Source organism: Prunus dulcis, chromosome 7, assembly GCF_902201215.1.
Source record: "Prunus dulcis chromosome 7, ALMONDv2, whole genome shotgun sequence".
In the NCBI taxonomy this organism is placed as follows: Eukaryota; Viridiplantae; Streptophyta; class Magnoliopsida; order Rosales; family Rosaceae; genus Prunus; species Prunus dulcis.
Window position 1 is genome coordinate 17691812 of NC_047656.1, and position 24616 is coordinate 17716427.

The 24616-nt window shown below is 37.3% G+C and overlaps 6 protein-coding genes across 8 annotated transcripts; 3 read left to right on the top strand and 3 right to left on the bottom strand.

Annotated features, from left to right (window-relative positions):
• Positions 1 to 2643: 2643 nt before the first annotated feature.
• On the top strand, positions 2644 to 5643 carry LOC117634284 (40S ribosomal protein S3-3-like). The gene is made up of 6 exons (XM_034368320.1): positions 2644 to 2779; positions 2873 to 3020; positions 3130 to 3301; positions 4851 to 4905; positions 5013 to 5144; positions 5257 to 5643. Exons 1-6 carry the CDS (start codon positions 2750 to 2752, stop codon positions 5458 to 5460), a joined length of 741 nt encoding a protein of 246 aa, XP_034224211.1. The 5' UTR covers positions 2644 to 2749; the 3' UTR covers positions 5461 to 5643.
• Positions 5644 to 6356: 713 nt separating this feature from the next.
• Positions 6357 to 9695, top strand: LOC117634283 (thermospermine synthase ACAULIS5-like). 2 transcript variants are annotated; one of them, XM_034368319.1, is made up of 10 exons: positions 6357 to 6677; positions 6914 to 6980; positions 7081 to 7175; positions 7261 to 7363; positions 7633 to 7721; positions 7905 to 8061; positions 8165 to 8240; positions 8319 to 8377; positions 8490 to 8626; positions 8787 to 9695. In XM_034368319.1, exons 1-10 carry the CDS (start codon positions 6481 to 6483, stop codon positions 8869 to 8871), a joined length of 1065 nt encoding a protein of 354 aa, XP_034224210.1. In that variant the 5' UTR covers positions 6357 to 6480; the 3' UTR covers positions 8872 to 9695. The 2 variants fall into 2 exon arrangements, with proteins under 2 accessions (XP_034224210.1, XP_034224209.1); XM_034368318.1 differs by having other exon boundaries at positions 6438 to 6677; positions 8165 to 8377.
• A 58-nt stretch (positions 9696 to 9753) lies between these two features.
• LOC117635685 (replication protein A 70 kDa DNA-binding subunit A) lies at positions 9754 to 12797 on the top strand. The gene is made up of 2 exons (XM_034370029.1): positions 9754 to 10217; positions 10869 to 12797. Exons 1-2 carry the CDS (start codon positions 9961 to 9963, stop codon positions 12568 to 12570), a joined length of 1959 nt encoding a protein of 652 aa, XP_034225920.1. The 5' UTR covers positions 9754 to 9960; the 3' UTR covers positions 12571 to 12797.
• A 72-nt stretch (positions 12798 to 12869) lies between these two features.
• On the bottom strand, positions 12870 to 13496 carry LOC117635686. Its single transcript, XM_034370030.1, has one exon. The coding sequence runs from the start codon at positions 13372 to 13374 to the stop codon at positions 13000 to 13002; it is 375 nt and encodes a 124-aa protein (XP_034225921.1). The 5' UTR covers positions 13375 to 13496; the 3' UTR covers positions 12870 to 12999.
• LOC117635684 (mechanosensitive ion channel protein 10-like) lies at positions 13411 to 18325 on the bottom strand. 2 transcript variants are annotated; one of them, XM_034370028.1, is made up of 6 exons: positions 16690 to 18325; positions 16466 to 16589; positions 15930 to 16223; positions 15649 to 15851; positions 14706 to 15013; positions 13411 to 13671 (listed from the first exon to the last, which is right to left on the bottom strand). In XM_034370028.1, the coding sequence occupies exons 1-5, from the start codon at positions 18084 to 18086 to the stop codon at positions 14740 to 14742; spliced, it is 2292 nt and encodes a 763-aa protein (XP_034225919.1). In that variant the 5' UTR covers positions 18087 to 18325; the 3' UTR covers positions 13411 to 13671; positions 14706 to 14739. The 2 variants fall into 2 exon arrangements, with proteins under 2 accessions (XP_034225919.1, XP_034225918.1); XM_034370027.1 differs by lacking the exon at positions 13411 to 13671 and adding an exon at positions 13992 to 14246.
• Positions 18326 to 20384: 2059 nt separating this feature from the next.
• LOC117635498 lies at positions 20385 to 21572 on the bottom strand. Its single transcript, XM_034369807.1, has 2 exons — positions 20477 to 21572; positions 20385 to 20392 (listed from the first exon to the last, which is right to left on the bottom strand). The coding sequence occupies exons 1-2, from the start codon at positions 21570 to 21572 to the stop codon at positions 20385 to 20387; spliced, it is 1104 nt and encodes a 367-aa protein (XP_034225698.1).
• Between the last annotated feature and the right edge of the window lie 3044 nt (positions 21573 to 24616).

Here is a 24616-nt window from a genome sequence, read left to right on the forward strand (position 1 = left end):
TGTATAAACAGTGACCCCCAACAACATGACAAGGGACCCAAATGCTCTCTCTCTCTCTCTCTCTCTCTCTCTCTCTCTCTGGGGATGAAACTCAACTTCTCCATGCTTATGCTTATCCCCTTCCATCTACTTTAGGCTTTTTTTTTTCTTTTCTCATTTAACTTTCCCCTTTATTTATTTAGTTTTTGCAATTTTTTTATTTCCTTTAGGCAATAAATGACCTTTATGTATGACTATCTTCAAGTTGATGACTTCTCAGCACATATATATCTCTCTCTTTCTGTGATTGAGTATATGTCTCTGTTGATGGACCCCTTCATGTTGCATCCTGATCTTTGGAGTGGAGGCCCACATGACTGATTGCTGGAAATAGCTTTGGATTTTGAATATTCGTAAGAGAGAGAGAGAGAGAGAGAGAGTGATGTCTTACACACTTCATCTACAAAATTGGTCTCATTCGACCACCCATTTGTTTATATGTTAAAGTAGCATGCATACGGTCACCTGATTGGTGTAGAGGTGTAAAATATACCGTATTGGTATAAATTAGGTTTAATCATACTTCGTGGTGGACTCGGTATAGAATAAGATTGTTTATGTTTAACATATTCATCTCATATCGAATAACATGATGTTCCGATTTGACATGACCTAATTTCTTGTTAGGCCACATTAATTTGAAGAATTTAATTTACTACTGTTATTGGAGATGCTCTAATATTATATTATATCCAATTAATTGTGAGGAATGTACGCATCCCGTATTTGTGACACCTCTTCATTGAAATACCCACATAAAATCGAGTATTAAAAACCCTTGTAACCAAAAAAAGATATCTCTCACACCAAATTGACAATGACAACAACAGCTGCACAAGCAACAACATTATAGTGAAAATATGTTATTAAAATTAGTCGTAATCTTGATCACACCGTCAACAGCAATACAAGCCTGCCAACAATGCAAATAAAAAAGAGTCCAGGTTTAATCCACTGGATCAAGTTAATATAAACTAAACTAAATACACAACCTGCAAGATCATGATCCTAATTAAAAACTGGATTAATACTTTGTTTATTGTGAAATTAATTAAGGTAATCATCAAGGGCTAGAAAGATCAGATGATTGGGTCCCTAAACCAGGCCAGACAAATTAAACATTGCTATAACTTAACATGTGCAATCCTGCAGTGGGAATCTACTTTTAGCCCATTCTTGCCTTTCTATTGTTCCTTACATTTCCAGCAAAATGCAGGTTGGAAAGGACCCCAAAATGTCCATTTTGCCCCTTGAATTCGACCCCAATTTATTACAGTAGATAATAAGACTCTCTGTCTGTTCCTAAAGGGTTTTGTAAATCATTATTAATTGGACCTAATTAGGTAATCAGACTATAATAATCCACGCCAATACTTGAAAAGACCTATTATGCCCTAATAACAATAACAATGCCAATAATGATGACGATAGTCCATTAGCTCCCCCTACTTTCTTTATTTCTTTCTTCCTAAGGAATGAGCTCTATGTGGTGGGTGGACAGATTTATCGAGCCCCAAATAATTTGGAAATCTACAAACTCATGTGAACATCCCCAATATTCTAATTATAGGATAAACACTTCGTATTTTTAGCATATTATGTTCGTAACATAAAATATGTGAAAGTCACCGTGCATGATAAGATTCGACACTTTTATGTAAGAATCACAATTTTATACTTTCATGACACAAAATTTCATCCAATGCCATTTTTGAATTGTAGTCGTAAGCAATCATTTAGAATAAGTTTGTTAAACCAACTACTTAAGCAAGTTATTAAGTAGTGATTGAGAGAAACATGTGATTCCACCTTGCACATTGTCATGGAAAAAGAGAAATTTCACATCATTACACATAATATAACCCCAAACACATCGAGACCTTACAAAATCTCAATATGTGTTGAGAGTAATTTTATGGATTAATTTTAAGTATCATTTCTTTTTTGTGGCATCTAAGTAATTTTATTACCAAACAAACAAAAAAAGTAATTTTATTACTGAACAAATAAAGTAATTGAACTTACTAATTCGATATTTGTTTAGTGGTATTTTTTTCTCAATGTTATAATCAGTTTCAAATTTGATCCATCTCCTCTCCTATTGATCCAAAAAAAATAATAATAATAATTAGACGAAATTCTGTAATGAGGGTATTATATATGGACTCCTTATGTTGATTTACTATTCAGAGGAATCATGTGACTAATATAAAAATCCACATCTCTAGTCCATATATGGTACCCTCACCATAGAACTCATTAGGTGGAACCAAGATATTTGCCTTAAACTTTTTACAGATTATCTACGAGCATAATTAAACAATTTGGGCCGAAGTTAAACCGTACAGCCCAGCCCAAGTTTAATGGACAAAGACAGTATCCACCAAAAACCTATTTTGGGCTAATTTCTGGGCCTTTGGGCCAACATTTTTTTTTTTTAGAGCCTTGCACTTGGCTAAAATTGGCACCAAAAAAAAAAAAAAATTTCTCTTTAAAAAAAAAAAAGAAAAAGGCCAAAAAAAAGAAAATATAAGAGCAAATATCATCCGTTCATCAAACTGACAACATATCGACCGTGCGATTATCTCCACCTATACTTATAAACCCCTCGTATCCTCAACCCCAAACCGGGTGCCAACAAAACTAGGGTTTGCAGAGCTCCCGCCACCACATTTCAGATCTCACACCTGCAACTTCCACATTCGCGACAATGGCGACCCAAATGAGCAAGAAGCGAAAGGTCAGTCCTTCTACCCTGTTTGTTTCCAGAGAAAACACAAGAAAATTCTATCTCAGGTTCAACTAAAGCTCTCGTCTTTATGTTTGGTTACAGTTCGTTGCCGACGGAGTGTTCTTCGCCGAGCTGAATGAAGTTCTCACGAGAGAGCTCGCCGAAGATGGCTACTCTGGCGTTGAAGTTAGGGTCACACCGATGCGTACCGAGATCATAATCAGAGCCACTCGTACCCAGAACGTGCTCGGTCGGTTTATCATTTTATATTGAAAAAATCTATTTTTGTGACCTTTTTAATTGAGGCATGTATTTTGATGATTTATTGATTGCTCGTGTGCATTTTATAATAACTATAGGAGAGAAGGGGAGGAGGATTAGGGAGCTAACCTCAGTGGTACAGAAGAGGTTTAAGTTTCCAGAAAACAGTGTTGAGCTTTATGCTGAGAAGGTTAACAATAGAGGGCTTTGCGCTATTGCCCAAGCTGAGTCTCTCCGTTACAAGCTTCTTGGAGGCCTCGCTGTCCGCAGGTATATGATTTTATCTTTATTTTATTTTTTTCTATTAGTGATCTAATGATGAACAATTGTACTAAAGGCCTCTCATTTTTTTATATTTATAGCTTTTGATTTTGTTGGTGAGCTATGTTGTCAATCTGATACATTGTTTCGGTTTAAAATTATGAATCTATTCTTTTGTATAGAAGTGTTATTTTCAATTCTACAACGTGCTGTTGAGACAGATTGCGGATGAGCTTATTTAGTGTTTGTGTTGGTTATTATTTGTTCTGTATCTGGAAAATGTGCTGTTTTGCAAATTTGGTTTTTGTCATCTACAAAGCATATTGGTGTTCTCGTACCAACTTTGTGTCGGAAGATGACGAAATTGATATATATACTCCATGCCATCATCTTCATGAAATGCCATTGTTTTCATGCAGTAACCGTGAGGAGGGTACATTTTTATACATGGCTTCCTGTATACTTTCTTGTTAACAACTGTGTTTTAGCCTGGGTTTCTAATAGACCAGCCTCTGTTCATCAGTGAGCCATTTATAGAGCAAATGGGGTTTGTTTGTATTGGGTTAGGTCTACAGGTGTTATATATAATTCAATAGTTTCTGTTTGAACTTCTGGCTGCGGCTTGAACATTTTCTTGGTATTAGAATTTATTTTTTATTTGAGATATATGATGTATAGTTTTACCTATTTGTGAGTTGTTGTTTTCTGTCATCTACAAAGCATATTGGTGTTTTTGTACCAAATTTGTGTCGGAAGTTGACAAAATTGTTTGACATCCTCCATGAGATAATCTTAATGAAATGCTTTTGTTTTCGTGTTGCAATCTTAGGGAGGGCAAATCTTTCTATTGGACCATTACTGCTAGTCTGGCCTGGTGTTTCTGACTCGCACTTTTTATTTGAAATATAAGCTGTATTGTTTTGCCAATTTGTGAGATGGTAGTTTTATGTCATCTACAAAGCATGTTGGTGGTTTCGTACCAAATTTGTGTCGGAAGATGACGAAATTTATTTACATCCTCTGTGAGATAATCCTCATGAGATGCTCTTGTTTTCATGTTGTAACCTTAGGGAGGGTACATCTTTCTAATGGATTGTTGCTGTTATTTAGGCCTTGGGTTTCAGACACTCATCTAGTGTTACTCTCATTTTGTATTTGAAATATAAGCTGTATTGTTTTGCCAATTTGTGAGATGGTAGTTTTGTGTCATCTACAAAGCATGTCGGTGTTTTCGTACCAAATTTGTGTCGGAAGATGACGAAATTTATTTACTTCCTCTGTGAGATAATCCTTCATGAGATGCTCTTGTTTTCATGTTGTAACCTTAGGGAGGGTACATCTTTCTAATGGATTGTTACTTTTATTTAGTCCTTGGGTTTCAGACAGTCATCTAGTGTTTACATACATAATCTTGGTTATTGGTTTTCTCAGTTTTTCTACGTAATGCAATTGCCAATGATGATGATAAATTGTGATTCATGGATGGACCCCATTTATATGCAATTTTGTATATGAATATATGCTTAATGACTAATCTACTATGAACTGTTCCTTTCAGGGCCTGCTATGGTGTTTTGAGATTTGTCATGGAAAGTGGGGCCAAGGGTTGTGAGGTTGGTTGGTCATTAGCAGATTTTGATACTGGTTTTCCTATCCCGTTTTGAATTTGATGTTATATGTTATTGTTACATTATTAACAGGTGATATGTTATTGGTACAGGTGATTGTTAGTGGAAAGCTAAGAGCACAGAGAGCCAAGTCCATGAAGTTCAAAGATGGGTACATGATTTCTTCTGGTCAGCCAGTTAATGAATACATCGATTCTGCTGTGAGGCATGTTCTCCTTAGACAGGTTTGTCCAGGTCACCTGTTTCTTCCTTCCATAGTGCTTCATGAGTCGGTTTGTTCTGTACAAATGGTTCTTTGTTATAAATGGTCTAATCACTTCATGTATTTGCATACAGGGTGTACTTGGTATTAAGGTCAAGATTATGCTTGATTGGGATCCCAAGGGCAAGCAAGGCCCCATGACCCCCTTACCTGACCTTGTTACAATCCACCAACCGAAGGAGGATGAGTATTTCAGGCCGGCAGTAGCAGCAGCTGCAGTAGTGGCACCACCTGTTCTGGGCGCAACTGATATTGATGTCCCGCTGGTTGTGGCTTAAGTCCTTAACATATGTTCTGAGATAGTCATCCATTTTTTGTAACTTCAATCTCGAGTGTTTTAATTTTATTGTTTTCTTATGAAAAATTTTGCGTACCAAAAGATGGGACAGAGCATTTCTCAAATTGTGTCGCACTCAGACAATTTTGTTTAATATTTCTTTATTTTCAGATTTGTTTATGTTCTTTCCCTCTCTACGCCCCCCGTTGTCTTTCTCTTTGTCAAAGCTCCCTCCGCGTTGTTCAAACACAACAAAGGGTTCGGTGATTTTTATTGATGGGAAATATGATTCTTCCAATTCACTTTCCGAAGAAAAAGAAAGACGGCAATTGCCAGTTCAAAGTTAAAAGTTCTAATCAAAGACTGGGCGTTATGCACATTCTTCCATGAATGTTAAATAGGTAAGCAAAAGTCGTGTCCAGCACCTTATGCATGGTAATATGGTGATTTACTCCTCCTTTTGAGGTTGTAAGTTTCCTCCTCTTTTAATATTGTTTGTATAAAAAAATAAAAATAAAATCATGGGCGTTAGGGACGGTGTTGGGTTTCGTGCATTGCAAGCCTTACACGTTACAAAAATGATCTTTAAAAAATAGGAAAAGAAAAGTTTCAACACATGTGTAAGTGTGTGTATGGAAGAAATGCTGTTTGCATGTAAGGAGCCAAGTATTTAATTGAAGGGGTTGGCGCGTTCCACGCAAGCTTCCACCTAGGCAGTGGTGCTTACACTTCTTAGTCATGCAAAACGGGCTCAGTGCTTCATCACCGTTTACCAAATGGGCAGGCAAGACCAAGCTCAGGTGAAGCAAAAGTGGGATCCACATGCACATCTTAGAAAGAACAAAAAAGAGGGTAAGACCAAACTCAGAAAACCTTATCCTGCAAGTAATAAAACAACAAAGCTGCCTTTAATGCAGCACTTACATTTAGAAATTGGTCCTCTTTGTCACATTTTTCTTGCAGCACATACTCAGAAATTGGTCCTCTCCTCTGTTCTGTGTGTTGTAACTTGTGTTCATCAATGTTGTCATTTCTGTGTGCTGCTCTCATGGTTCTCTATGTTCCCTTGCCTCCAGAGGACCACTTCTCTGAGTTTGAATTAATCCCTGAGGAGGATAATTATCAGAACCCCCCAACTGGAAATGATCAGCAGCAACATGCTGAATGGTTTGAGGAGCAGCTGGAAGCTGATCTCAAATGGTCTTTTGCTTTGAATGGGTACGCCTTCAAGTATTCAAACATGAAAAAAAAATTGAAAAAACCAATTCTTCTAACTGGGTTTACATTTTGATGGATCTTTTGATTTTTTCTGCTGCAAGGTGAATCAAATTCAAATCAATTCCGAGAGAAATCACAACATGCAAATTAAATCATCAGTTCATTTTGTACAATACTAGTACTGGTTTTGATTCTCTCTCTCTCTCTCTCTCTCTCTCTCTCTCTCTCTCTCTCAGTGTGTTGCATGCAGCAACAAGCGAGTTCCAAGACATAGTTCTTTTGGACACAAAGCGATTTGGAAAGGTTGGCTAGCTATCACAATAAGGACTCTAAATCACACACACATATCAATTAATTGGTCACTGATATTTTTCTCTCCTTTTCTGTTGTTGTTGGTATTTAGGCTCTGGTGATCGATGGGAAGTTGCAGAGTGCTGAAAGAGATGAGTTTATTTACCATGAATGCTTGGTTCATCCTGCTCTTTTACTACATGACAAGTATATATGCGAATATATTTTTAGCTTAGCTTAATCCTTTTTTCTTTTTCCTTTTTGTGTCTTATTTCTGTGTAATTGGTTTCAGCCCAAAAACAATATTTATAATGGGAGGTGGCGAAGGGTCAACAGCAAGAGAGTCACTAAAGCACAAAGATGTAGAGAAAGTTATCATGTGTGACATTGACAGGGTGTGATGCTTCTCAAAACATATATGAGATTTACCATTTAAGTGAAAGCTAAATGATCTTCCATCTTGCTGTTTGGGGTTTCGCACCACCCCCCCATTTTACCCAAAAAAATAAAAATGATCTTCCATCTTGCTTTCATCCAAATCTGTATTTTTATCAGTGTTGGTTAAAATGTATATCTACTATTAGGGAAATTTACTATTTGGTTGTGTAGCAATGTCCTTCTTTAGCATGGCATCTGAAGGTGTTGCTTAACATGAATATTGCAGATGGTTGTCGATTTTTGCCGAGAACATCTGACAGAAAATCAGGAGGCGTTTCGTGACGATAAGCTCCACATTGTTTTCAATGATGCAAAGTAAGTAGCTATTTTGTCTTTCTTTGCTTTAATTTGTTGTTAAATCTCTCAATCGCAAGTGAAAGCCTTTAGGACAGATATTATGATCAGAATTTTCGGTTGTTAAGCAAGCCTTGATGTATGCCAGAAACAATCTTGGTCTGATAATGAACTGATATGTAAGAGTAATTAATGTGATTGAAGGGATGAGCTAGAGAAAACTGAAGAAAAGTTTGATGTGATTGTGGGAGACCTACCAGATCCAATAGAGGGAGGGCCTTGCAATGACCTTTACACCAAACCCTTCTATGAGCAAGTCATAAAACCCCACCTCAAAGACAATGGCATCTTTGTCACTCAAGTAAATTCAATAAACTAGTATGAATCAGGTAGCTAGCTTTGGTTAATTTCTTGAAACTTTTCCAAGTTGTTTCTCTATCTTGCTCTACGCTATCGATGAACAGGCTGGTCTGGCAGGAATTCTTTCCCATAAGGATATCTTCACTTCAATATACAACACTATAAAACATGTGTTCAAATGTAAGCATTTCCTTTCACTTTCGGTTAACTTCGTGTACCTTGTTTCTCTGTTGCATGAAAAAGGTTGCTTTTCTGCAGATGTGATTGCATACACAGCTCATGTGCCATCTTATGCAGATTCATGTGGGTGGGTTTTGGTAAGTACTAATTAAGTAATTAACCACCATGAAATTAGAATTAACTGAGGAGGAATTTTCTATCGAAACACGTTGATTCTGTTCCATTTGATGCCTAACTATCTGCACACAGGCTTCAGATGAACCACTCAAATTGGACGTTGAACAACTCAACAGCAGAATCCAGGAAAGAATTAGAGGAGATCTCCTCTATTTAGATGGTGCTTCCATTGTTTCATCCACTGTAGTAAACAAGATGATCTGCACATCGTAAGTTGGAATGCTACAATTTCCATAACAAATTAAGAAGAATTACGTGACATATCGGTTCATATAGCCTGGAATTTGACAATCTTTTCTGCATGAACTCTCTATGGATAATGGATCATCCCTATCTATACTAAAGTAAATTTTTTTTGTTGCAATGCAGGCTTCTGAAAGAAACTCAAGTCTTGACTGGAGAAAACGTAAGGTTCGTCTATGGGCATGGGCTTACAAAGAATGCAGAAGAATAGGGGGTCTAATGTGCTATTGAAAGGAAAACCAATGATAAAGAATAAAAGGATCTGGGCATGTAGACTCAGAACTAATAATTGAAGTTTTTTTTAACAAAACCATTGGCTCAAATTCCGGATTTTAGGAAATAATCAACTACCGTTGCTTTACCATTATGTCACTGGATTAAGTCCCCTCCTTTTGGTACCCCAGAAGCAAACAAATGTTTGTTAGAGCAAACCCCATATCAACTCTACCAAAATCATCTAACTTCGACTTACTATTAAGTATTTTAGGTCAGACTTTGCCAAATTTAATGTAAAGCTGGATTTGATCGAACAGTTTGCAACACATAGATGGGCATGGTTTGTACAAGAAGAGGAGAAAAAAGCCTTTGGATTTTTCTATGGTTAGTCAAACATATGCATATAGGCGAAATTTGACCATTAGTATGAACATATGCATATAGGCGAAATCTGATCATTAGTACATTACCATATTTAAATGAAGCTAGGTTTGATCAAACAATTTGCAAGTTGCATTTGATACACACATGAGCTTGGTTTGTACCATAAAGAGTAGAAAAACCCTACACATTTTGCTAGCGTTAGTCTTCTAAACGCATAGAGTAAAATCTGACCGTTGATGCATTGTGAGTTCCATGTACGTAAATTATTGTGTGAGATGGTGATATAGTTATCATACTAGTATGGCTTATCAATCAAAGATTGTTACAGATCAAAATTGTAAAGCAGAAGTGAAATTTAATTACAAACTTTAGAGCAATTAATCTTCTTTGTATGAATAGTATGAGAGAAGTTTTTTTTTTTGGGGGGTCCGTTGTTTGAAGGGCTAAGGAAGGGCGGTGACATAACTGTAATTTCAAAAGTTCGAGCGTCCTATATAAAACTCGTAAACCGATTCGAAAATCAAAATCCCTTTTCTCTCTCGGTCGGTCATTTCCTGCAACACCCCGCCAATTACACTCCCTCTCATTCCGTCAACAATCTCTCGTTAATTCCAAATCTACCCTTCGTTCTATCTCATAACTACGTCACTATCCTCACCGTCTTCCTCCTCAAATTGACATACGCCTAGGGTTCCTCAGAATGCCGGTGCAACTGACGCCGAACGCGATCGCGGCGATCTCAGCCGGCGACTTGAACTCGAAGCCATTGGTGCAGGTAATCGATATTAAGCTCCTCGGCACGCAGGAGAGGTACCGTTTCATAGTCTCCGATGCCGTTTCGTGCCAGCACGCCATGGTCGCTACGCAGCTCAACGACCGAATCAAGACCAGCCAAGTCAAGAAAGGTTCCATCATCCAGCTCACCGATTACATTTCCAACTACTTCCAGAACCACAAGTCCGTCTCTCTCTCTCTCTCTCTCTCTCTCTCTCTCTCTCTCTCTCTCTCTCTCTCTCTCTCTCTCATTTTCCTTTTTTGGTTAATTAAGATTGATTTTGGTTTTGATATGAGATAATTGCTTGTGGTTAGAAAAGCTAGAAATGTGTCTGATGATTTTAGGACTTAGCTGAATTGAAGTTATGGAATCGAAACGAGTGCTGTATAGTCTTAATCAAAGTTGAATATTATTGTCGTTGTTTGAGCAGTGATCAGAGACAATTTGCGTTTCAAGGAATTGACGCTTCAAATTTTGATAAAATCAGTTTATGAGCTAACATTAAGTATCAGAAGTAAAAGTTTCACTCTATGTAACAATATGTTCAGGTTTTTTGGGGTGTCGGTTTGCATCTTGTCTCCAATAATTCAGTATTTTATATTGATCTTGTGGATATGTCAAAGTTAGCAATGGTACGCAATTATGCGCGTGATGTTCATCTATCTTGAGAAACAAAGAATATAATCTGTGCAATAAAGCTAGGATGCTTTTTTTTTTGGGTTGAATCACAAGCTATGATGAGGTAAATTTGTTTTGAAAAAAAGATAACTTAAAAACTAATGTAACTAGAGAGCTTAAAATCAGTGAGTTTTGACTTTCCGCTCTTTGTACAGGATTATTGTAGTGCTGAACATGGAAACTATCATACTGGACTCTGAGATTATTGGGGATCCAAAACCATATGTTGAATCTGGTTCAGCTGCTCAAAAGGCATTGCCTAATAACAATTTTGAGCACTCAGTCAGGGATAGCAATAACTATATGATTTCTCAAGAATCTGTACGCAATGTGCAGAGTCTCAGACCTACTTCTCATTCAGGGACCTCTCTTAACCGTGGGCCGAATCTCAGACCTACTTTTCATTCTGAAAACTCTGTTCACAATATGGCAAATTTCCGACCTACTGTCCAACCTCCTTACCAGCCACCTCCACAGTACAAAAATCATGGCTCAATCGTAAAGAACGAGGCACCAGCACGGATCATTCCTATTAATGCTCTGAATCCTTATCAGGGAAGGTGGGCTATCAAGGCAAGGGTCACAGCAAAAGGGGATCCCCGTCGGTATAATAATGCTCGAGGAGATGGTAAGGTTTTCTCTTTCGATCTCCTTGACTCTGAAGGAGGGGAAATACGAGTGACCTGCTTCAATGCTGTTCTTGACCGCTTCTACGATACTATTGAGGTTGGTAGAGTTTACTTGATTTCAAAGGGTAGCTTGAAACCTGCCCAGAAGAATTTCAACCATCTGAAAAACGACTGGGAGATAACGTTGGATGCAAGTTCAACTGTGGAGCTCTGCCCTGATGAAGATGGTTCTATACCAGAGCAGAAGTTTTCCTTCAGGCATATTAGTGAAATTGAGAATGTTGATAGTAATTCTATCGTTGACATTATTGGTATTGTGATATCTGTCAACCCTTCTGTTCCTATTATGAGGAAGAATGGTATGGAAACTCAGCGAAGAATTGTGAATCTAAGGGATTGGTCAGGCAAGAGTGTTGAGCTAACCCTTTGGGGAGATGTCTGCAACAGGGAAGGTCAAAGGCTTGAAGATATGTTGGCTTCTGGGTTATTTCCAGTTTTAGCTGTCAAAGCTGGGAAGATTAATGATTTTAGTGGGAAGTCCGTAGGAACAATTCATTCTACACAGCTGTTCATAAACCCAGATATCCCTGACTCTTATAGCTTGAGAGAGTGGTTTGATCAAGGGGGTAAGGATACTGCTTCTGTGTCGATTTCTAAAGACATTGTTCCAGGAGGAATTAAGAATGAGATACGCAAAACTGTTTCTCAGATCAAGGATGAAGGTCTTGGAAGATCAGATAAGCCGGATTGGGTCACTGTGAAGGCCACGATATCTTTCATTAAAACAGATTCTTTCTGTTACACAGCTTGCCCATTGATGATTGGAGATAGGCAGTGTAACAAAAAAGTGTCAAGGTCAGGAAACAGAGGGTGGCAGTGTGACAGGTGCGATCAAGAATTTGAGGAGTGTGATTATAGATATCTGCTTCAAGCCCAAATTCAAGACAATACTGGTTTGACTTGGGCAACGGCTTTCCAGGAATCTGGGGAAGAGATCTTGGGTTGCTCAGCAAAAGACTTGTACTTGTTGAAAGAGCAGGATGATTCAAGATTCGGAGACATAGTTCGGAGCAGTATCTTTAACCAATTCCTTTTCAGGCTTAAAATCAAAGAGGAGACGTACGGTGACGAGCAGAAGGTGAAGATCACGGTCGTTAAGGCAGATAAGGTGAACTATTCTTCAGAGAGCAAGTACATGCTTGACATGATTTTGAAGTTTTCTAGGTAATGAACATGATCAAGTTTGATTTAACGGTTTTAGTTAGACGCAGCAGATTGCGCTGTGTTGAGATTATTTACACTTAGTATTGGACAAGCTCACACATAAATTGTTGTTCTGTGAATTGATGCCAGCATATCGGCATTTAACTCCATTTACACGGGCCTTGTAAAACGTAGGCGTAGCAACGGGAAACTATATAAATTTCTGAATTGAGTTCATGGCGTTTTTATTTTCCTTTGCCCTCTATTATTTTCTTCTATGAAAAATGTAAAATTGCAATGAAAAATGAAGCTTATAATTCACAGTTTTCGGCCAAAGTACGAGTTGAAGAAGAAGAAGAGTCACATATTACACGATTACAAAAGAAACATAAACCATTGCCTAACAGATACAGTAAGATGAAAAATCATCGACAATAAGTCTGCATCAGAATTCTCAGCCTCTCTTAACAGGGTCGAAATTGGACACGCCAACTACGGCACCGACGATCACGACAACTACAACACCGCCGGCAGCAATGCTGAGCAAGAAGTTCTTGAGAGAAGGAGAGACTCCCGAAGCGGCTTCGGCCACCTCCGGGATCACCATTGAGGCCGTGAGCGCGGCTGCGGTCAGGCCGGTAACCGCCTTCTCCTTGAGGGAAGCCCTGACTTCAAGTCTCCCACTTGACCTTGATGCTGCTGCTGGTGTTAAAGCCCTTGAGGGCCTCACTGGCAGTGGCTTGAAGAAGATCTCTGAGGAGGATTGGATCCTCTTTTGGCTTGCATTGGGCAATGGCATAGCCATTGTAACTGCGGTGGTTGATGCCATTTTGCTCTTCCAAAACCTACTGCTTTTCTCTGTGAATTTTTTTTTTGTCAGATTGAGTTCTTGTTGCTGTTATTGGTGGTGTGGGAGATTTTGAGAGAGAGGGCCAGATAGTCATGGAGGTGGTGGAAAGAGCAACCTTAACGAGAGGTGTGGAAACCCTGTCATTTATCTTTGTCCTACGTGGCAGCCTCTCAATTGTGATTGGTGGATAAGGTTATCTTATTGGCCCAATCACCATCCACACTGAAATTTGTAGACGTCCTTCACATTCGAATTGTCTAATAAGCGCATCAAAGCCTACAAAAGTGGGGTTTTTAAAAAAATATTTATAGATTATTATTTAAATTATTATTTTTTCCACATTGAAAAATTATGTTTGTGTGTTTAATTGGGCCATCGCAAAGTTTTGCCCATTATATTCTAAGTTAGACAATTTAATTAATTGATCCATTTCTAACGGGCTTTTTAGTTCAGACTCATCTAACTATGGGGTCGATACGTCACCGTTTTTGGCATTCAATGCAATTGAAACTCTATTTTGAGGCAAGTGCTCAATGTACATGTTAGACATTGGAGGAAAAAATAAATTATAAGAGTATATGTATTTAAACAATCAATTTTGCAATGAACATGAATTCACTCAAAATTTGTATAAACAGTTTTAAAAAAGACAACATCGTGTTTCCAGCTCTCTCACAAATCTCAATATCACAGTGTTGAGGCTTTTCCTCCTTCCACTGGGCATTCTTCATGCAACGAATTTGTCAGAAGTGTATTTCAAAAAACTTTCTCGAGATGAATTGTAACACTTCCAAACATTTTCCTTTTGGTTCCAATCAGATTTGTAGAGTCTTCTTCGTTAGCGCTGAGCCCTAGCAAATGTGATGAAAATTTCAAGTTGATGACATGATACTTCATCTTTTTATAAGAATTATGCAAAGAAGGTAGAGGCCGGATAATCAATGCAATCATGTAGACAAAGAACTACAAAAGCATAGAAAGGTATGCTTCTCATTGCCTTTGCTAATCAAACATAGAGTTATATTAGCTCAACAGACATTGCTGGATTTTTTGTGTGTGTTTCTGATTGGTGTTTATTATTTGAGCTAAGGTTAAAAGGCTTCAAGGCCATCAGCTAGTGTTGGTGCCTTCTGAGTCCTAGCTTTTTGCACATTCACATGAAATTGATGTTAAGCAGTTTGCATTTATGAAAGCTTTCTTATTTTAGGTGTTTGATCATCAATTGAATCATCTTTGTCCTCAGTCATGAAAATGAAGATAGAACTGGAAGCATGGATGAGTCATTAGCGTAAAAGAAGAAAGGAACGTACTTGCAGCAGAGAAAATTCTTGCACAAAGAAAAGATCATCGCCATGTCGGTGGAAGTTCTGAAGTAGCTGGCCCAACGTAGCGGATGTGAACTTCTTGAGGCAGGAGGTGATATTTTATACCAAGATCTTCAAATATTTTCTTCAGCTCTAAGACTAATTCTGATCTCCTGCTGCTCTTGTCTCCATAGTTCTGAAAGTTTATGGTATGCGTAATGTAAAGTGCCATTTTCATCTTGTTCACGTCCTCAATATCCTTAACCACCACGCTATGGGTGGGACGCCAGTGCTGAGTCTTGCCATCCAAGTACCTGAAATTTTCAATCTCTTTTTCAGCAACTCGTGTGCAAATTAGAGGTTTGCACGTGCCAGTGGATGTTTTGTATAAAGAGAACGTAAGATAGGAAATTGAAGTATTAACAGCAATGCATGATCACATCACAAGTAAATCATTTCCCATACCAAAAGAGAAGAGAGAGAAAAAAAGAAAAAAAAGAAAAGAAAGAGGAGCTAGCTACCAAAAGATACAAAATAGATTGATAAAACTGCACATCTGTGCTTGTTTTGATAAACTCTTGTTAGGAATATGTCAGTCAAAGAAACAACTCTTCTTTAGTAGGATAGCAGAATCACCCAAACATAACCTCTTTTATTGATGATTCCGTGCGAAAAACGTAGTTTGTAGCTTTTAAGTTCATTGCAAGAACCTATCTGTTTCCAAGGATTCTAAACTCTAATCTTGTATGTCATGAAAATGTGAGCAATAGCACCACCAGTTTCAAATAAATTCTGACAGCTGCTATAAGTATAAATCTATCTATAATTCTATAAAATGATGCTACATGCTTAATAATAAGTTGGTTTTACTGAGCTGAGAGAGCCTTTAGACTGTCAAATTCAATTCCAATAAATAGTTGAGAAGCAGAGTAATTTGGAGTCAACATACGATTTTATTCTGCCTTTTAGAGAATTGATAGTGTCAACCGTCGTAGAAGCATCAACAGCAAATTCAACAGAATCACCCATCTCCGGGCTCCTATAAAAGTTGCTGATGGGTTTAGAAGCCAGTACTGAATTCGGATAGTATATTTTCTCATTGTCATATCTCAAGAAGATCGTTGTCAATATGTTCATCTCTTCAACAATCATCTGTCAGGTTTCAATGCGTCAAGTGAAGTTGTTTTAGTAGCAGTAAAGTTATTTGAAAAATGAGGATTGCGGAGTTACCTGTACTCCATCAACAACACAACGGTCGCCTACATCAAATGGGTGCATCACAAAGACGAATATGATGGCTTCAAACACAGTTTTCGCAGTATTACCAAACACAAACACCACCAGTAAAAGCTGTGATGATATAAAGACCAGTATGTTGGTTGTCAAAAATCCCATCAGAAGTAACCACACAATAAGGATCACAAGAAGCAAAAGTCCTGAGGCAAGCCTATTCAGCTCCTCTATTGCTGTTTTAGTGTCATTTAAAGAATGTGCCAGTGATTTGCGTTCAAGGTAGACATTCACCTGAAAACAAGAAGAATGTTAAGAGTCATGAATTAAAATTCTATATTGTTGACCAACAGAAGAATAGAAATTCACTGTCCACAACATATAATATTAAGATCCTATGGAAGGGTAGCTTTAAATACTTATAATTTTGTGTGCCAACTGGATATCACAAGAAGTACATAAAATGTTAGTTCTGGCAGTATAATAAGAAGTTTCAGACCAAAAAAGAAAATAAAAAAACCAAATAAAGAAGTTACCAGCCAGTTCTTCAAAGCTTTTCTCTTGATCTTTCCATTTTCTGCTGCTCCTTCAAACAGAGGAAGTACAAGGTCGACCTCCTCCTTTTTCATGAAGCGCAGGAGATCATCTTCCTCAATGTGCCTAGTCCATTTAATAGAAAGAAATAGTGAGAAAATAAAGTTCAAACTACACGTTGTCAAAATGTTGGAGGAATTTTTTGGAAAAAGAAAGAAATTCTCACTTGCTGCCACGCTTGGCTACATTAAGGAAAATATCATAAGCCACAGCCTTTGCTTCCCACTCACTAGTAATCTCTTTATTTGTCTGCTCGCCCTCCTCCTCATCAATGCTCTCAAGTGTGTTGGAGATGGTAGATAACCCAGAACTCCTTACAACATTAATCAACCCTTTCATGGTCCAAGCAGAAACTTTGTCTTGCTTCATCTTCTTGAGCTTTTCTACATCAATCACCTCTTGTTTGGCCCCTTCCATCCCCTTATTCGCCGCGCCCTTCATATTTTTGAAACTCAACTGGCCAGTACTTGGTGTCCTTCCTACTTTTTCTGCCATCTCCATCAATGGAGGCCCTGAAAGGGTGCGGAGAACATACTGATGAAAGATTGATTCTTGAATCCGATCAAAGAATCTCGAGCATTGGAAAGAAGAAGCTACTAATTTCACAAACAAATTCTTCGCCAGCCATATGGCTGATCCAATTAGACAAGAAGCCAGGCCCCTTGTAACATAACCTAGAATCCTAGAGGTTTTCCTTGACCTCTTCACCCCGTGGCCGTCGAACAATAAAGCCCATGCCAGAAGAATCAAACCCAACCAAATAAAAATCTGCACACTTCTCTTCAATCCATAAACAAAGTACAGAACTTTCTTCTTAAGCAGGAAGTTCATTTCAATCAAGAAAACTAGAACATTAATCAACCATTCTGTGACCAATCTGCCACACAAGACAACCACCACCAAAACACACCATTTCCATAGTTCCAAACTCCAAATCTTCTTGTGCTCCAACTTAGTAACAGTCAAGCAAGCAATTAAAAACCCAACAACGCACACAAATACAATCAACTCAATCAAGACCAACTTTTTCAACTTCTTCTTACCGGACTTCTCACGCACCTTAAGATTGGCAGTCTTATACACCTCATCATCATCGTCTTCCTCGCCACCCGGTTCGATCAATGGTGTTCGTGGGGTTACGGGGGCTGATCTTAGAGTGTCTCTTGGAGTTGTGGCTGTGGCTTTTGAGCTTGGTGATGCCACATTAGGCGAATTAGCATTTGACTTCAACTGGGTATTTTCATCAGTCACCTTCATTTCACCAGGAGGAACTGGCTCAACAAATCTCGACTTGGGTTTTGAGAACGCAGACCTCGAAAACGAAGCTCGTCGAGAAGCGGGTTCGGTTGGGACTTTCGGAGGCTTACCGGGTGTGAGACTTTGCCCTGATATATCTGGAGAAGGAGAAGCAGAATCTGACACTCTGAGGCTCTGAAGCTCCGTTAGCTCAAGATTCGAGTCACGGGTTTCATTATTCAAACCAGTCTGTCCTTCGGTGACCGAAATCTGCAAAACGACTTCGTTTCTTCCTTTCTTCTCCTCCATGTCTTTTCCACCGTCCATGGCCACTTTCCACTGCTACTGTAGCGGAAGATTAGCGCTTCAGATACCCATTTAAATAGAGAATAAGATACCCTTTGAGTCTGAACCTTTTTTTTTTTTTTTCTTCTTTTCCGGGAAAGTAATGAACTCTCTGGAGAATCTTTGTTCTGTTGTCCGGAGAGAGACAGAGCATGAAGCAATTTTCTAGCCAACTGCTGTATAATGTGAATTTTGTGAGAGAGCAAAGTCTGAGAAAACCAGGAAGCTAAATTCAGAACACAAATTTTAATGTATTTAGTTAATATATAAACTTCTTTTGGAGCTGGAAATGGTTGACTGACTGATAGAGCCGCGAAATTTAAGAACAAGTTGTACTTTGAAAATAAATCCAACAGCAACCCAACAAGACAAAAGAAACTATATTTGAAAAGGCAAAACAAAAAGAAAAAAATGATTAACATTTCTGTCCTGTTAAATATATTAACATTTCTTTTGTTATTGTTAGTGCTCTGCAACTTGTTGCAACCAAATTAAATCTGGAACTTTTAAATTATGAGTAAATTATGGCACTTTTGTGGCAGAGCTTTCTAAATGGAGGGTAGTGGTGCAAGTACATATCCTGTACAAAGCCCACGCATGTATGTTTTGTTGTCCTTCACTTCAACTTTACTTTGAAGTTTGGAACTCATCATCGTTCATGGATATTGAGTCTATACATTTAGCATCAACATATTACACGTATTTAAAAAAATACTAACTATTAAATTGATCTAATAAATTTTAATAGTTGACATAGCCTCCACCTTTTCTCTCTCTACGCATTCATAGCCCTATCGTGATCTTTGACATGGAACGATTGTCTCAACAATTTAAAATTAAACAAGCAAATACATAAATGAAAGTTAATTTGCCACAACCTCAAGTATTGCAATTGAAAATATTAAATGTGCCTTCCAACTAGTGAGAAATTTTATGAGAAATTTATGGTGTTTTTTTCTTGATTCGATGTCATGTCAGTTGAATTCAAGACATGTTGAACTTTAATTATATTTATTTTGTATTATCTTTTGATTCCTTAATCAACGTTAAATTTTAGTGTGTCATCTTAACTTATTGTGTAACCTTCTCTCTAACCTTTTTCTTTGGACCTTCTCACTTTTTTCTTTGACATGTGTCATTCTCTTTACACTTAAAACAATGTCATTAATATATTATACAAGTTAACTTTTGCTTTTCAAGTTTACTCTTATTAAATGTATTCAATTTATCCAAAAAAAATTCGCAACTTTTTTACCATCTTATGAATTTTTTTCTAACGTTAATTTTTTATTATAAAGAAAATATTTGCTTTTAAGAGGAAATGTTTGGGTTTTTTTTTTTAATTTTAACACAAGGAAAAAAAAAGTCCTTTGTGTTTATAAAAAAAAAAACATTTCCTCTTTTAAAAAAAAAAACTAACATTTTCTTTAAAAAAATAATTGACGTTTATAAAAAAAAGGTAAGAAAGTTGTGAAATTGTTTTGGATAAATTGAATACATTTAATAAGGGTAAACTTGGAAAGCAAAAGTTAACTTGTATAATATATTAATGACATTATTTTAAGTGTAAGAAGAATGACACATGTCAAACAAAAAAGGAAGAATGTCCAAAGGAGAAGATTAGAGAGAAGGTTGCTAGCATTTCTCATTGTGTAATCCTATACTAATTTGTGTAGGGACGGACTCTTAGTATATTATTAGCAATATCAATATTGTTCTCAACTTAATCACATATTTAGTATGTGTGGGATTTTATACAAAAGGTCTCGATGATAGTAGTAGTTGAACTATTCATTATTTATTTTATTTAATCAAATTTCCGATGTGTTACTTATATTCTTCAAAAAATATAAACCCAACATGTTTGAGATGTGAGATATCTATAGAATTTTGCATAGGTTGGTGGGGGATGGCGCAGCCTGTTTCCTATGCAGTTAAGGTCTTCGATCTAATTACGATACATTAAATATGTTTTTAGTGCAAACCAATTACCTCACGTGTGTAAAACTTGAGCCTCCAGTTAATATAATTAATTTGTTGAATCAATGAATTGAACAGAAGTTGACAATGGCTCCCTCCTACATCAAACCTCCAGTCAATGTATGCTGTAGGGTTCGCAAGTTGGCTATATCATTGAGGGCAATTCTTTATAAAACACAGCCACTTGATTTGAAGGAGTAAATCAAAACAGAAGAAATTAATTAATTAGCCAAAATCAAACCCTTTAAAATCTAATAAATCATGCATTTCTTTTCATTTTTACGAGAGTGTAGAATTTAATTATAAACCTAAAACAAAGCGCACAAAATAACAAAACAAACTAAATACAAACAGAAAGAAGATGAAGCTAAAATCTCGCCATCTCCATTGACCCCTCAAATTAACTATCTCAAAATCAGACTGCAGCTTGAAAATTTCATCGGGTTTATGCTCTAGCTTGACTACTTTGTTACTTGAACTTCCTTGGAATTTGTAAAAAATTATTTTGGGCCACGCTTCCATTAGTGCAATATCACTGTTGTAATATGCTCCAGGGGAAGGATAATGCCCCACCAGTTGTTTAAGCCCATCAAGACTAATCAGTTTGCGTCTCTTCCATACTTTTTTCTCGTGATCTTCCATGACCCATAGCTCCATCAACTCTTCTTCAGAGTAAATCAAGGCAAGACGACCTTGGTACTCTACAAGTTTGGTGTACATGGCACAGTACTCACTATCACTCATCGGCTCTGGTGAATCAAAAATTTCCCAACTCTCTTTATCGTCTTCGTAATAAAAAGCAAGCACTTGGTTGCTCGTCAGATGCCAATAACACGCACCACCTGATGTTACACAAGGCCGCCGGGGGAGTCTCAAGCACACAGAATACGGCAAACTAACATGTTTCAACTGCTTCCATGCCCAAGTGTTTGAATCAAACACTTCGCACCTTATAAGGTTTTGGTGTAGTTGATACTTGACTGGAGATTTGGGTTCCGAAAACCGGATAATCTTGTACCTTAAAGGTTTCGAACTCAACACGACTATGGCGTTACTTTGGGTGTAGTACCTAGTCTTTGGATTGGGTAAAGTTTCCCATTGTAGAGTGGTAGGCTTGCACACAAAATATTCGGGTACTCTACGATGGTTTTGGTTCACACAAAATACTAGGCCACCTTGGCTACTCACAGCTTCAACTTTGACAGGGGCAGGCAAGAAGTTTAGTATTGAGAGATTCAAAGTCTTGTTGGCCTTGTTATCGACAGACACAAACGTCGATGAGTGTTTGTAATCGTAGAAATTCTGAATTAAAAACCCAGACACTGTGTCACTTCTCTTGCAAAACAATTGCCAGAACCTTGACTCGTATGTGATGTGATTCCAGTCCTTTGAAACCACCCTACACAACCCTAGGCTGTCGAGCGATTTAACTCGCGTTAGAATATGATCAAACCATATTTCCGAAGGAAGAGATGGTGGAGAGGCCATTGGAGCAAGTTAAGAAAGACGTCGACCGAAATTATAGGATTCGGATCCTCTGCTAATCTATATATTATGTAGGTGTTTTTGTTTTCACATATGATGTCCAATGTTTGAACTAGCACACGATGGAATAGATATAAGCTTGGAGAGAAAAAGGCTGGACTGACGAACTCTATATATAGAGCACATCAATCATCAATCGTTTTGGGAATTCTTTTCCTACAAGCTTTTGGATTTCTTTTTCCTATACAACTTCTATTTGATGTAGGAAACCTGGGACCAAAGAAACTGGTTGAACAAGTCCCTAGGTTAGTTAGACATGAACTTAGTAAGAGTGAGAACTTGTTTCCAAGTTGGGTTAGGGGAACCAAGAAAAATTAAACTAAAAACGAGAACCTAGAAAAATTACATTCCTTTTCAGAAATAATCCTCATCCAAGTGCAACGAGTGTATGCTCACAGCTGTCTTTCAATTTTTTGTTTTTCCAAAGTCACAGCTGTTTTTGTTCAGGTTGTGGAATCAATATAATTCGAATACGTTCGGCTATACTATATAAATAGAATATTTTAAAGGTATAACCGTACGGCCATACTATATAAATAGAATATATTAAAACTACAGAGAGCCGCAGTATAAATAAAATATTTTAAAAGTATAGCGCGCGGCTGTATCTTTTAAATAGCATAATCTAGATTTCGCTTTTTTAATTACTTTAATTAGCTGTTATGTTTTAATTATTATTTACTTAGTGAATAATTAGTATTTAAATATTTTGTTAAAGAAATTTTTTAAAAAAATAATGACTATTTATCAAGTAACATAATTTATGAAGTTAATTAAAATATTTAATACTATTTATTCATTAAAGAAATAATAATTAAAACTTAATTACTAATAAAAGTAAATAAATAAGACTAAGATATTATTTAATTAATAAAATAAAAATTTATTGACCTAAACATACTAAGTTTGTATTTATTTTTAAAAAAAACTTCTCCCGAAGACATGTCGTCGGCACAAGTAGATTTCATTGGGAAAGGTCTAATCCGGCAAATATTTGCCGGCATAGCCCTTTGCCAACTAAATTTCGTTCGGAGGGAGAGGTTTTCTTGCTTTTTAATTTATTTATAAATATTTTAAATATATAAAACTAGTTTCTTTGCTATATACTATAAATAGAATATTTTGAAAGTATAGCCGGGCGGCTATACTCCATAAATAGAATATTTTAACTTGCCATTAGTTTTATGAAATGATTACATGAAGGAGAAACTTGGATACCTGTTGTTTACAGTGCTCTTTACACCAAGAAGTTCTTCAGCTGTTTTTTTTTCTTTTTCTTGTCTTGGATCTTTCAAAATATTAAGTAACTAATACCGTTTATGCCTATCATTTATCCTCTAATTATTCCTCTGATTACGAATAAAAACATTTGCAGACTACCCGAGGATAGAGGATGAAGCGAAATTAATGGCAGAAGAACAGGGAATAAGTTATCTCTGGAATGAAACGACGTTAAGGGATGCCACCGAGGAAGATGAGAAGAGGATTCAGCAGCTCTGGATAGTGAGGAAGCCACTGCGGGGAATGGGGACTGGGCTGCAAAGTTGGGGATCAATCTCTTCTACAGTGCCAGCCTTAGCCGTTCTCATCTTTACAGTAAGCAGATGGCATACAATTCTGTTATATACAATGCATTTGGTCGTACTTCTCCGGCTAGCTCGCCCACAAGAATTGATGTCTATGGGAGGAGATCTGGCAAGCAGAAAAAGGTAGTGGCAGGGAAATGGTGCGGTAAAGTCTGGATGTCGAATCAAGTTCATCCCTATCTAGCAAAAAAGAACCCTGAAGAAGAAGAACACAGGCGCTTCTATGTTCCTTTGCCTCCAGAGGACCAATTCTCTGAGTTTGAATTAATCCCTGAGGAGGATGATTATCAGAACCCCCCAATTGGAATTGATCGGCAGCAACATGCTGAATGGTTTGAGGAGCAGCTGGAAGCTGATCTCAAATGGTCTTTTGCTTTGAATGGGTACGTACGCCTTCAAGTATTCAAATTGGAATTTCTGCTGCAAGGTGAATCAAATTCAAATCAATTCCGAGAGAAATCACAACATGCAAAAGAAATCATCAGTTCATTTTGTACAATACTAGTACTGGTTTTGATTCTCTCTCTCTCTCTCTCTCTCTCTCTCTCTCTCTCTCTCTCTCAGTGTGCATGCAGCAACAAGCGATTTCCAAGACATAGTTCTTTTGGACACAAAGCGATTTGGAAAGGTTGGCTAGCTATCACAATAAGGACTCTAAATCACACACACATATCAATTAATTGGTCACTGATATTTTTCTCTCCTTTTGTGTTGTTGTTGGTATTTAGGCTCTGGTGATCGATGGGAAGTTGCAGAGTGCTGAAAGAGTTGAGTTTATTTACCATGAATGCTTGGTTCATCCTGCTCTTTTACTACATGACAAGTACATATGCGAATATATTTTTAGCTTAGCTTAATCCTTTTTTCTTTTTTCTTTTTCCCTTTTGTGTCTTATTTCTGTGTAATTGGTTTCAGCCCAAAAACAGTATTTATAATGGGAGGTGGCGAAGGGTCAACAGCAAGAGAGTCACTAAAGCACAAAGATGTAGATAAAGTTATCATGTGTGACATTAATCAGGAGTGATGTTTCTCAAAACATATATGAGATTTACCGTTTAAGTGAAAGTTAAATGTATCTTGCTTTCATCCAAATCTGTAAGGTGTTGCTTAACATGAATATTGCAGATGATCTTCCATCTTGCTTTCATTCAAATAGAAATTTTAAAAGTAACGCCGAGCGGCTATATACTTCATAAATAGAAAATTTAATAGTATGGCCTCGCGGCTATACGATTTAAATATAAATTTTAACGGTATAGCCGATTGGCTATACTCCATAAATAGAATATTTTAACAGTATAGCCGATTGGCTATACTCTATAAATATAATTTTTAGTAGAAACTAGCAAAGGTGCCCGCGCGATGCTGCGGGTTTTAAAACTGTCTGAAATGTGTACAAAG